General features: G+C 44.6%; 1 protein-coding gene across 1 annotated transcript in view; it reads left to right on the forward strand.

The window, feature by feature from the left end:
- Positions 1 to 772: 772 nt before the first annotated feature.
- The window catches only part of SFXN5 (sideroflexin 5), a 94,238-nt gene continuing 81,777 nt past the window's right edge, over positions 773 to 13,233 (forward strand). The window contains exons 1-2 of the mRNA XM_009320892.1: positions 773 to 814; positions 2,678 to 2,845. Of these exons, the coding sequence (XP_009319167.1) occupies positions 773 to 814; positions 2,678 to 2,845 (210 nt within the window). The remainder of the gene's footprint in view (positions 815 to 2,677; positions 2,846 to 13,233) is intronic.

The raw sequence follows: 13,233 nt of genomic DNA on the forward strand, positions 1-13,233 counted from the left end.
TTTATCTTTATGTTTTTCGCTCTGGACCTTACCGTGCAGTGTCATGGGAGCCTGAGTGAGGGCTGTTGTCCTGACCCCGCTCGAACGGTCCGGCCCTTGCCCTGGGGCTTGTCTGACCGCAGAAGGAACGGGTTCAGGCGACACCACCACCTGAAAACGAATCCCTCATTTAAGGCTTAGACTTCTGGCGCTCTTAGCTCCCCGATCAGACGGTTGCAGCATCGGGTGAGTGTCAGCGCTGGCACAGGGCGGGAGAGGAGGAGGGGGCGTGGGAACGGGATTGCGGCGGGATGGGTTTGAGCTGCTGAAACACGTCCTTAGCTGGGCGTCGCTGGGGCTGCACCAGGCAAGGATCAGAGCAGGAGACCAAGCGCTGAGCCAAATGAACAACGACCCTGGGCTATGAGACCAGCTTCCTGAGAGCCTCTGCAGCTTTGCAAATTTAAATCTGTTCTTCTAAAATAACATTTACATCATGCGCATTTGAACTTGTGGTCTCATTCCCGCTTCCTTGTGCCTTGTACTGTCACTGACACCTTTGTAAAGTGGGTGTAAAATACTGATGTTCTATTTAATTCTATTTAATATTGTTTTTCTCACCGTGAAATGCATATCACAAAGATGAAGGCAGTGGGGAAGTCGAGACCACTTAAATTTAAAAATCCCCCCCTTTTGTTCTTGTTCAAACCATGTACTTATAGCTGCTCTGAATTCTCTTATTGCTTGTTCAGCGCTGAGCAAGTGCAGAAGGATGGGCAGTGGGAGAGGGACGATGGAACATGGGAGCGCTCAGGATAACGTGAGGAGGGACCAAGTGAGTCATGCGTTAGTCATGTCGCTCCCTGCACCACTGGCAAGCATCGGGCAGTAGTGATGTGGAGGACAGTGGCGTCTGCAGAGATCTTTATAATGAAAATAAAAGTAAGGCAGCAAAATGTCAAGCTCGCAAAAGCTAGAAAGCACCAGAATTAGTGTTAATTAAATCAATGCTAATTAAAAAACACTGGGCTTTTTTTCTGAAGTTATGTGAAGCTATTTTGTTTAGTTGTGGGGCTTTCTTTTTTTAGTGCAGAACATGGAAAAATAACAGCAGAGAGTTTTGTAAGCAGCTGAGAACGGGGTGTTGCAACGCGAGGTGGTGGACAGCAGTGTTGCTGGAAACTACCATTAGAGAGGGATTTGTGCCTGAATAAGTAGGCAGTATTGTTGGTATTTCTCTGCGCTCGGTGGATTCAGCAGAGAAGAACCAGCATGTTTCATAAAATTATGCCAGGCTGTGATTAAATGCCATTCTTGCTGCTTTATCCATATTCCAGTCCTTTATTTATAGCACGCTTCTGCATTGCAAATGCAAAAAGGTAATTTGCCTGCACGTGGCTGGAGAGCACCCAGGGCAAAGGAGTCCCAGTATTCAAGAGCAGCTGGAGGTCCGTGACCAGTGGTGTCCTTTCTGCATCTGCGATGGGCTGCAAATTCTGCTGGGGAGAAGCCACGGGAGAGAGAGCAGCCGCTGGGCCGGGCTGCCCGTGTCCATTTGGCCTTGCCGATGTCCAGATGAGAGTTTGGGCTGCAGCGAGGCAGCTCTGGTGCTCAGCCTGCATCTGCATCCAGATGAAAGAATCCAGACTGATGTTTGAGTGATGATGTACACGTATCCTGAGTGCTCTTAATATATCAATATTTCATGGTCCGGTGCGCCTTGGGCTTGCCTAAATTCTTCCCCCCGCCCCCCTAAATACTGAGTCAAAACTGCTCTCCTTTCCTTTGGAGCTGCCCATGATCTTTCCAGCCTATTTCGCAGACACCTTCCCCTTTCTTTCAGACTCTGTTCCCAGTTCTCTGGATCCCTTTCTGGTCCTTCAGACACTTTTGCTGCTCCCGACGAAGGCATCTTCACCAGCTTTTGCAGAGCGTTATCCCTATGCACGCACATCTAGATTGGGTTTTTGCAAACGTGCAACTAAGAACAAGCCCAAACCATAAAGTTATGGTTTCCCTTACATATGTTAAGGTTCACAGTCCGTCTTCTACTCTGTGTTTGTGTAGGGACTGGCACAATGAAACTCAGCCCTAGTTTAGTGCCTGGACAATTCTGCAATAAATGTAAGACATAAAACTGGGTTTGTACTTAGTCTCATCTTTTACCTTTCTCATTCTTCCCATCAAGGAGAAAACTACTTGTTCCCTTACTGAGACTTTAAACTCTTTTTAGAGCATTTGAAAATGTAATTTCTCAGCAGTGTATGGGTGCAGGAATCTCTTCACACCAGTCTCTTCCCCAAAATCGGGGACCCCGTGGTGCCGCTGGTCCCGCGAGGTGGGTGCTAGTGGGAATGAGGACAAGCAGCACAGGGGCGGTGTTAAAGACATTGCAGGGTGGGAATTCCGTCAACAGCATCGCTCGGCGTGGGAGGTCTGGAGCGTTGTCATCGGGTTTTTGTGGCCCGAGACATCTCCCAGGAGTCCCATAAGGAGGATTAAGCAGGAAATATGTCTTTTGGGGGGGGAAAAAGTAAAGGATATTTTAGCAGCTTGATAGTATCCCTTTATTAAAGCATTATATTGGTATCCTGTTCATAGCAACACTGCTATTAGCAGGGTCCAAGTCCTCACCTTTTCCTTTCAGGCTTTCTATCACAAATTACCAGTGGATAGCTTCTATATTATTTCTTTTTAGTTGCTACTTAGTTCTGCAGAGGAAATAGAACCTTTCTCTGCAGCAGGTGAAAGGCAATTTCTAACTGAACACATTTTGTCTTTTTTTCCTGTCTTCCAGACTTCATTTTATGGCAGATTCAGGCACTTCTTGGACATCATTGATCCGTGCACTCTCTTTGTTACTGAGGTAATGTATACGCGCCTCGTTTTCTGAAAGTGCTGTTTATTAGACAGGTTTGGATTAAAAACAATTTCTTCTGTGAACAGCAGAAGTAACGAAGCCAGGTTTCCAGTGGATTTGTGTCTCACAGTTGATTGATTGCCCAACTGAGCTCAAATCCGTAGCAGAAGCTTGCTCTTTATTAGACATCAGTGAATCCACACCTGTCAGTCTCCCATCTCCCTCTAGCAACTGGTGAGACCCTGAACTGGTTTCAAACTTGCCAGTGATGCCTCCTTCTCAGAAGGAAAGGTCCTGCAAGAAAAAAACCGCAGGTGAGTAGGTGAGAGAGCAAATATTAATGCTTTGTGGAGGAAATGAGCTGCAGTGTGAGCTGGGTGGGCTCGCACCGCACTTTTTCAGTGGCTGCACTCAAGAAGACCTTTTCTGAGCAAGGTGGTGTAGTTTTTCCTTAGTTATTACCCTGTTTGTAGCAGGCTTTTGGGTTTCTGGCCCATTTATATTTCATTTAGCGTTGTCCAGCATTACGGCATTTCCCTGCTTTCATAAAATATTGAGCTAATAGTTGTGGGGAATCCTTTAGAAGAAATATTTCTACTGGTGATCTTAAATTCTGCCTGTTGACCAGAAAGCTTAGGATTTTGCTTTCAGTGAAGGGCAGCTGCCTCTTCCTTTTTTTTTTTTTTTCCTTTTCTCTTTTTAATTTTTTTTTTTGAGGTGGAGTAGCGTAAGATGAAAATACATGAGCAAACAATTCCGAAAACACAGGGAGCTGAACTGCTCACTGTAGCTACTGGTGAACTGAGTCCAGTTCCTTACACACTGTGATGGCGGGGGGAAAAAAGACCCTATACAACTTTAAATCATCTTTTCCTTTTAAATCAACCAGCTTTTTTCAAAAAACATAAGGTTAAGATGTATCGTGACATTCATTTTGAGTACCTTTTGGATGTGTGCCCAGGAGAACCGCAGACAATAGAGCAGCTGTTCTTACACCATCACATTGAAGATTATACTTTCCCTTGTAAAAGCAGGGGTTCAGATCAAGTCCGAGATCAATTTTAAAAAGCCACCAACCTTGATATGGAGCTCAGCCTGGAGAGGTAACAAGCTAGCGGAAGAACGTCGCAGCTCCAAAGAGACTGTTAGCCATCATCGTGTCAGGATAAAAGGGAATGAAAATCACAATATTTCCTGAGGATGCAGTGCACTTTGTAGATGCTAGAGCTGCTATTTAAAGAGGACGTAAGCATGTATGCCAGAATAAAAACAATACTACACACTAAAGGCTTGGTGCTGCTCTTACTTTAGCAGAGATTTAGTGTTAAGTGCCACGCGGTGTGTATTGAAGGAGTGGGTTTGACAGCGTGGGGAATCCTCCAGTGTGCGTTTGTGGTGATGCAGAGGCCGTTGTATGTAGTTTGTGAGCTCTCTTTATGTATTTTCATAACTTTGATTCTGAAATTCATAAATGGATGCAAAGGGCCTTCACTACCTAATGATAGTTTTCGGAGGGAAGGAGAGGATACTTTGCATGCAAAAGGGAATGGGATGCTGGAGAAGGGAGACTGTCTTTGGCCATTTTTGTCATGCGCTGAGAATGCTAATTAAACACCCAAAGACAGTGGGGAAACTGAGGCTCAGAAATATACAGATCCAGACAAACATTGAAAATCCCCTCTCTTACCAGGCTACTTTGCACTAGAAAGCTTTGCAGAGTTGGTATTTGGTAGGCTTCCGTAAGTGTGTGCCTTCCAGCCTGCTGCTCTGGGGCACGATGTCTGGGACAGGGTGTGCTCGGGGTATTTGAGGACGAACACGGGTCCTGGGCTCCAGGCAGCTGCACCAGGAGGTCCTGAGTTGAGGTCACTTGGAAGAGAACTTCTTGCAGTAGGACAGAAGAAACAGGTGACTCTGCTCATCTTTTTGGTGGATTTTGTTATGCCTCAGCTTGTTTTCCTCTTTTTGGAGGAAAATTCTGTTGGGTGGAGATCATCCATCCAGTTCTGTTTAGCTAAAATTTCTCTTCCTTTGGGAACGTTTCCATGTTCTAATAATAATCCTCCCCTTTCGCGAATCTCCATTTAAGTCTGCAGCGTGTGTATGTATGTAGTTTATTTTTTTTTTAAGCTGGGTAACCCACTCTGCATAATGCAAGACCAAACCTACTTCTCGTGTACCTCCGAAGTGGGGGGATATGAGTGAACTTGACTGAGTTAGTGATTCTACTTTCTGCAGTTACAAAACAGGTTTAGGGAGAACGCGCTGTGTCTCCATTTGGGATGGGGTAAGCACTTTCACACTGTGGTTATGGTAGTATAATGAAACAATTTAAACTGAGCACTATACCTCAGTCTGGTTTCACTTGTGTGCCCAAAACCTGTAATTCTGTCTATCTGTAACTTTGTTACCTCCGGCAACAAGCAGTTCTGGTTCCAGAACAGGTATTTTAGGTTCCTGAAAGGCTCACTTTTTCCCTCCTTTGTGAATTTCTTACTTTTTTAAGGGCTGAATCTCTTCTGCCCTTGAGGGCAATTTTCTTTCTTGTCACGCTCCATTGGATATAGAGGGTGTCTAGACTTTCGAGTAAGCTACCTGTGAGTTGGGTACCTGCTCTGAACTTTGAGATGATCCCTCCTGCGGCTCAGCCGCATGCTTTTCTACCTTCCCGTTGTCCCCTTTTCAAATTGTTAGAAGTTTTTTGAAGAGGTTGGTAAGGTTAGAGGTACAGAGTGGTCAGCTGGTGTAACTTCATTGTTCCGGACACCTTTTGACGAGGTTCTTCTAAGAAGGTGAGACCTAGGGGAAAAAAGAGCAAAATCCGAGTAGCCCGTTTTTATCCTGGAGGCGGCTGTCAAGATCTGAGTGCCTCAAGCAATTCTGGACCCCAAACTGATCCTCAGCAAACGAGGGAGGTTTGGTGTCCTTCTATGGAAGGATATAGTTCATAGGTCTGGACTTCATGGTCTCCAGGAATGGCTCGGTGGCTGTCCAAGGAAGGAAATGCCCTCCGTCCATTTTCTTTGGGAGTTTGAATTATATGGTAGTGGTGCTTCAGTAGGCCTTCTGCCGTGTGTTTCGTGAAGTCTACGTGAGCTCTCTCTGCCTAGAGAAGTCTCTTGGCAAAACAGATACGAACACCTGGGACCATGGGAAGCACTTCTCGGAGCACAAAAGCTGCTTTGTTGATTGACCTACTTGCTGTGCTCCGTGTCTGATCTTGTGCTTTAAAATACTTTGTATATACGCGTAACTAAAGGCTGTTTGGTTTCATTTGATAATTTAGGTGGCAAATTAAGATCTAGGCAGCGTTTGATGAGAAAGCAGCCGTTTACGGAGAGCTCCTTCCCGCTGACAGATGGCTGCATCTTTCAGGCCCGGGGTTCTCGGGGAACAAATAAATGGCTGTTTGTCTTGGAGGAGTTCTCTAGCAAACGGAAAAAAACGTAGATAAATGAATCTCTAATGAGAATGGAGGTTAATCCCACGCTAAATGCTGGGAAATGTAATAATTTTTTTTTCTACATCCTTTTTTTAATTCCTGTGTGTTACATCATTGCGTCCTACTGGTGGCTGTGTTTTGAGGAAGGATGAAGTGATCCCTCTGAGTGGGGGAAACCAGGCACAGTGATAGCAAGTTTAATTAGCCTCAGTGACAGTCCTCTCCTACTCCTTTATTTTTTCAATAAAGCAAATTCTTAACACAATTAAAAACTTCCTTGTCTTTTAGAGGTTCTTAAGCATTAATCCTCAAGGGATGCATACTGAGTACCGGATTGTGTTGTAGCCGTACTTTGCAGTCTGTGAACTCTCAAAAAGAAAGCGTGTGCTTGTGCGAGGCACCTGGCAGGGGCGGCTGGAAGCCAGTTGCTCCCGTTTTATCTTTAGTGGGTTCTGGTAGAATAATTATCTGTATCAAACTTACCCACCAATTTTACTTGCTTTCTGAGTGCGTATGACACTGAAACAAGGCACCGACCTTGTGTCAATATTGCATGTAACCTCTAAAGAGGAGGTTTTCTTGTGTGCTAATTCATATAATTACTGGCTTTCTAATGAAATACATTTTTTGGCAGCTGCAAATTTGCAAACTTTTCCAATAAGCAGGAAATGTGTCATTTCAGAGGTCAGGCCCAACAAGTCCTGTTGCTGAGACCATGAGAAACCCCTCAGTGGGTGTAATGCCTATTTTCAAAATGTGTGAGGTTAAAATGATTGGAATAATACTTTTAATTACTCCGTAATTAAGGTCCATCGGGTGAAGCAGTAGGGACCAGCAGATATTTTGATAAGGCGAACTTATCCCATCTGACATTAGCCTGGACAGACTGTTAACACTCTGTGGGAAGCTCTTCATGGAGAAAGCTGTGGATCTGATAATAATTCAAAGCAAAAGTGAAATAAGAATTAAACTGAGCTCAGAGGGGCTGCGTGTTATCTGCTTTTGCTTTATCTCATTGTTCAAAGCACAAATCTACAGAGTGCTGAGCATCTTGCATTCCCATATTTGGGTTTAAAATGGAAGCAGGATTAGATGTATGTTATTTATATGAACGATACCTTCTTACTCAGCAGATTGACTGTCTGTGTTTATTCAGTGTCACATCTGCTGGCTCTACTTGAACAAAAAGTTTCTGGCTCCTGTTGTCTGTCACTGTAGATCCAATACAATAGGGCCAGCTGGAGTCAAGTCTGCCGTATGTATCATCCGTAGAGTAGTGAGACAAAATCGGAAACTGTTGAGTTGCTGATGGCAGAGCACAGCTGGATTTCCGTATCCCACGTCGGATTTGTGGTGCCGGTGGCCAGAAGGCTCTTGCTTTGGATCACGTGCCAGTAAGTCATCATTGGTCCGAACCTGAAACCAGTGAAACTCGCAGGCACACAGCGGGTCGTCACTGAGCTAATGCGGCCTCGAAACCCCGATACAAGCCCCGTACGAGCAGAGTGAGATGCAAACTGTTCCAGCGTGCCCTATCCCATCGGTGGATTTTTTCTTAAAAGCCTCGAATGCAAAACTTGACTTTTTTTCTGTTGATTCTGTAGCAGTAATGTTGTAGTGCTACTGGCATAATGACTGTTATTACGGTCTGTATGTGCACATATGGGTTTCTGGAGGCAGCTCTAAGCCATGTGTAGGCATCAGTTGAGATCCAAGAGAAGACAAGGCACAGATCTTTCAGACAGAAACAGCGTGCCCTTGAGCAAGGGGGACAAGGTGAAAGATCAGTACAAGAGCTCACGTGCCGGATGGAGGTGTCTGACGCATGTACATGCGTGCGGTTGTCTATGGGACCCAACGCAGTTGTCCTCTATCTCGCCAGGGTGCTGGAGCGGTGGCCGTGAGGGACTCGGGGTGCCAGCAGAGGATTCCTGGAGGTGGCCATCAGCTCGGTGTGATGTGGGCTACTGTCCTGCTGGCATCTCTGGTTTTGTTCTTTCTCCTTTCTTTGGCACGCCAAACTAAGGCCCTAATAACGTGATCCTTCAGCAACTCTTTCTACAAAGACTGAAACGTTCTGCTGATGCAGTCCTGCAAGTGTACTCCAGGCAGCGGCCTTCTGAGTCAACGCCTGTTGGCCTGAGGCAGGGCAGAACAGGTTACATTAGTTCTTTGCACTAAAACCTACGGGTTAAATCTAAGCCGGTTCATTCAGACTGAGTCGGGTAGTGGGTTTTGGCCATGCAGCCAGCTGATGTGGCTTGGGCCATGCAGCTGAGCGCTCTTCCTCTCCAAAAGGTGCCTGCTGGCAGCTGTCCTGGCCCATGGTAACTCCCAAACTGTGACCGGGAATCACTTGGCAGAGGGCTGGATGGTCTGAATCAAAACTGTGCCAGAGATCATGCTGATGCAGGCTTATGCCCGGGCTCTGGCTTGTTTAATAGCACAGCCGTAACCATAAAACTCAGGCTCACGGATCCATGGTAGCCCATTGGATACCTCTCATGGGCTTAGTGAACTGAGCTGTGTTTCAAAACCTGGGTGTTTTCCAGCCGTGTTCAGCATGAGGCAATGACTGAGCCTTTTTCCAAAGACGTGTTGGGTAGTGCTTCCCAGGTGGACGTGGCTTAGGCTGCTGTGATGGAGCACGAAGTGTGGAGTTTGTGCTTCTGAATCGCTGAGCATGGTAGATCCCTGGCACTGCTTCTGGGCTTAGGTTTGTAAGAACATCCTCCGGGTGCAGATGGTCTGTCTCGCACCCTATTGTGAGAGCTGAGACCCCATCATCCACCACTAGAAGTGCTCTAGTTTTTATGAGAAAAGGGGTATGAAAGAAATGATACATACTAGTAAAAACTGTGGTTGCATTTTTTTTTTAATAAGTGATGCTGTAAAAACTCAAGTGACACTTCTTCCTACAGATAGCAGTAGAGAAATCAAGCAACAATAAATATTGAAACAGTAGCACAACCTTGTAGACAGACCTCTTTTTTCCCTGTTAAAATGGAAATGAAGTGTAATCTTAGACATTATCAACTATCATAATAATGCTGTATCCTGCTAAAAGCCAGGGAGTGGAGCTGGTTGGCATTTGGAGCTGTTGCACGCTGTAAAGTTATTTCCTATTTTTTGGAGGCTCTGGTTAAAAGAACGTGCTTGACTTTTCTAGAAGGGATAAAAGGCAACCGTATACTTTCACTAACGATATTTTGAGGCTGTGGGTCGTTCGCTAAAACTACCTGAACACCTCCAAGCCATGTGAAAGGCGTCTGCTTAATGTGGTCCTTGCGTTTAACACTTTTGTTCGCTTTCTGTACCACTCTTTTGTCAACCTCGGGAACCATCAGCAGTGTTGGTCTAGGACTCTTTTCTCTGAGAAAGTTCCCCTCTCTCCCCATGGAGCTGAAAGAGGAAATTCATGAAGACTGCAATTTTAAAAGCAAAATCGGGCTTTTTGTTTTCTGTTTGTTACCATACTAAACAAGATGGGATCTGGCCAGGGTTGTTATAGTAACTACTAAGATTTCCTCAAGAGAAGGAGAAAAAAATAGAACACAGACCCATTCATCTATTACTTCCAGTTTTTCATTCAGAGTTACATGCTGTTCTGTGTAGATAATTTGCAAGACACACAGTGTAGGTAATTTCAGGGACAAAAACACGTACCAATAATGAGCACAAATGCCTCTCCAGAATGTTGTGCTGGCACTCCTGGGTTATTTTCTAGCTCTGGAGGCAAGAAGGGTTGTCTTTCCTGGATCTGCAGTCATTAGTCATTCAGCTGTCTGGCTTTTCACCTCTGGATTATCGGGCCGTCTAAAATATTATACAATTATATTTTATTGATACTCATGCTAGGTAATAGCTTCTTCCGAATATGATACTTTTAAACAACCATGAGGCTGATAGGGTAAGGAGCTGTCAAGGACAACTTCAAGAAGCTCAAGTCCTGTTGTGATCCTGTCTGATTACTTTTCTTCGCAGGTAGGAAATGTCTGAAACAGCCTAAAAATCCTATTTGTTTCTCATACCTGCAATGCTTCATAGTTTTCCAGTGATCAACCAACACTCTTAACTGGTCTTTCTTGTAGTTGGTCATTCCAGCTACAGAGCCCTAAGGGTCTTGCAGAAATCTGAGCCTGTCCAGAAGAGCATGGCCACGCGTCCGTGCCGTTGGATTTCATCCCATGTGCCTGCTTCTCGAGGTCAGCTTTTCTTCTGTAGGAGATCTTCAGCCCTTCTGGAGGAACAGCGCATCACCCAGTGCTACATCACCAGAAAATATCATCCTAATTCATAACTCTTCCTTCTCGTCCCATGTCAAGAGGACTGGCTGAAATAATAAGGACTCATTTCTCTGTCTGGGATATTGGATAGATGTGGAGAAGTTTGACCAGTGCCTGGCCTTCTCCCTTGAAGTATTCAGGACGTACTTACTTATGCTCCTAAAGAATGCGAGCTCCTTCCAGGAAAGGACTCATGTATTATTCACTCTATCACTTGCGTATTATTTTTTATTAAGGTAAGTTTAAATTTTAAGACAGATTTAACATATATATACATAAGGAAAGGGGGCTAAGAGTTAAGACACACATTTTTGTTGCTATACACAGCTTGTCTGTTAAGTCTTCTTGGATGATGGCAGTTTGGTTCAAGCAAGCAGCTGGAAGAGAAATCCACTGAAGATGACTAAATGCACAGAAACCTCATCTGCCTTGGCTGAAAGCAGTGGGAGGCTGGGAAGGTGCTTAGGGGAGACGTTATTCCTGCTTGCCGCCTTCTTGCTTTTCCCTGTGCACCTGCTTGTGGCCACTGTTGGATAAAGCTTGAGCTGGGTGGATGTTTTTTCTGAACCAGTAATGAAAGCTTTTCTATATTAAGTCATTCTCTGATTTTTGGGGGTAAGGCACAGTGTTTCCACAGCCAGCTTTTTAGGTGAAATGGGTGATTGCTTAGCCTTTGAAGAAGGGGGGAGATTCTTGAACACACTCCATCATTCTTCATCTTCAGTACTCTTTGTAAAATTTGTAAAAACTAATGAATATAGTTTTCTGATCTCCTGATTCCTCAGTAAATGGGAAGAGAAGAGCAAAAGAAAGTGCTCACACCTAGCACTAAAATATAGTCCAGTTTTGGCCTTGACCATCTTTCTTTGAGATCTTTCATGCTCTCAACATAGCCTAGTCCCCTTCGGGACAGGGAATGAACGCACCAAGCAGTCGAGGGTGATGCCAGAATCTGTGAGTGGACCTAAGCCCCATCTAGTAAGAGAAGTCCAGAGCAGCTCTGGGAAGTCCCGAGCAAGTGGCTTCGCGAAATGCGAGAGAACGACCGGCAGCTCTTTCTGCAGGGGCATGTCAGGCATGGAGCATGGGACAGGCTGGGTCAAAGAGGGAGCCAATTTCAGGACAACACACCCAGAAATAGGGCAGAAAACAAAAAATTCATCACTTGTTACATGCGTGTAGTGACACAGCGCCGTGAACTTTGGGCTGGTAGCACTGACCTCGGCATTAGCACCCAACACGAGCAAGCCCCATCTCTGAGCCCACGTTTTGCCAAGAACGTACAGGTTTTTGCAGAGTTCCTTCCTATCTGATGCTAAGCCTCATTTGGCGTCTTTGTACAGACTCTCCACTTCTGCTGAGTAGCTGCTAATCAGTGCGAGAATATATAAAATACCAGGGCTGGAAATAATGTGGCGCTGATGACGTGAGCTCAGCCAGTGTAAAAATGGTCGTGGATCCGATCCCAACCCGCTTGCTCTGTGAAGTGAAGGAATTGCCACTATTCCATATGTCCTGTGTGTTGAATGTTTTAGGGACAATAGTCATTCATTAATTGCCGCTTTCAGGTTGGCGTAACTGCTGGCGCTTCCAAGGAAACAACAAAGTACTCTTTGATGTTTGCATGAAAGAGGGAAAAGTAGTTTCCCTGCGACCGATCCCATGGACGCGAGCTCTTAATGAGCTCAGGGGCGCTCGCCTTATTTACAGGAGGGTTGTGAGAGCGGAGCTTGCAGTGGTGATGGGGAGCCTTGACAGGATTACACTGAAACCATGGGGCTTTAGATGAGCCACCATCACACTACGTGTTATTTTAGACAAAATATTCTGTATTTATGAAATGTCCTCTGGCACTAATATTAGAAAAGCTGCCAGAACAACAGAGCTAGTGCAGAAATGTCAAGCCGAAGTCAATGTTACTCATCTGGATGACAGATAACCTGCAGGAGGCTGTTGAAAAACGTTTAGCTGACTGATTGTTTGGCTTCAAATATTTGGGAGCCATTACTCGGTGATCTGGTGCTTTCTGCAGGCTTGGATAAGCAGATTTAACCCCACCGAAGCCGCTCTTTATATCCTGGCTTGTTCCTCTTTAGCTTGGACTAACCAAAGAATCTTTCTACCTGTCTACTTCTCCCCTGTGTTCTTTCTTATTTCAAGAAATAGATATATAATATATAGAGTGTACATATATAGAGACATAATATATAGAGTGTACATATATAGAGACATATATATACTCTATATAATAGAGTGTGTGTATATATAGATACACTATATATATATTTCTTGAAATTATTATATATAGAGTTCTTGAAAGTATTATATGTATATATAAACCTTGACTGCTTTGACTGCAAAACACTTTTTTTATATTTCTATATATATGAATAACTGTTCTGGGAGTAAACTGATGACTCTGACAGGCTGGTAGCATGGCTTAATGCTCTTGTGATCCCTTGAACACATGAAATGTATTTATTCTTCTATTTTGTCACAATGTGAGGAAGATCTTTATTTACACATGCATGTATTTGTACCGCTAGTGATAGTTGGGTTCTAACTTTAACTGCACTGATGACTGACTGGTATTTTTAGAGAGAACATAACCGGTTGCGAAAACCCTGTTTGAATGAGTGTGTAACAGGCGCCATAAAAAAAGCAGC

This window comes from Pygoscelis adeliae, unplaced genomic scaffold (assembly GCF_000699105.1).
Source record: "Pygoscelis adeliae isolate BGI_AS28 unplaced genomic scaffold, ASM69910v1 Scaffold273, whole genome shotgun sequence".
In the NCBI taxonomy this organism is placed as follows: Eukaryota; Metazoa; Chordata; class Aves; order Sphenisciformes; family Spheniscidae; genus Pygoscelis; species Pygoscelis adeliae.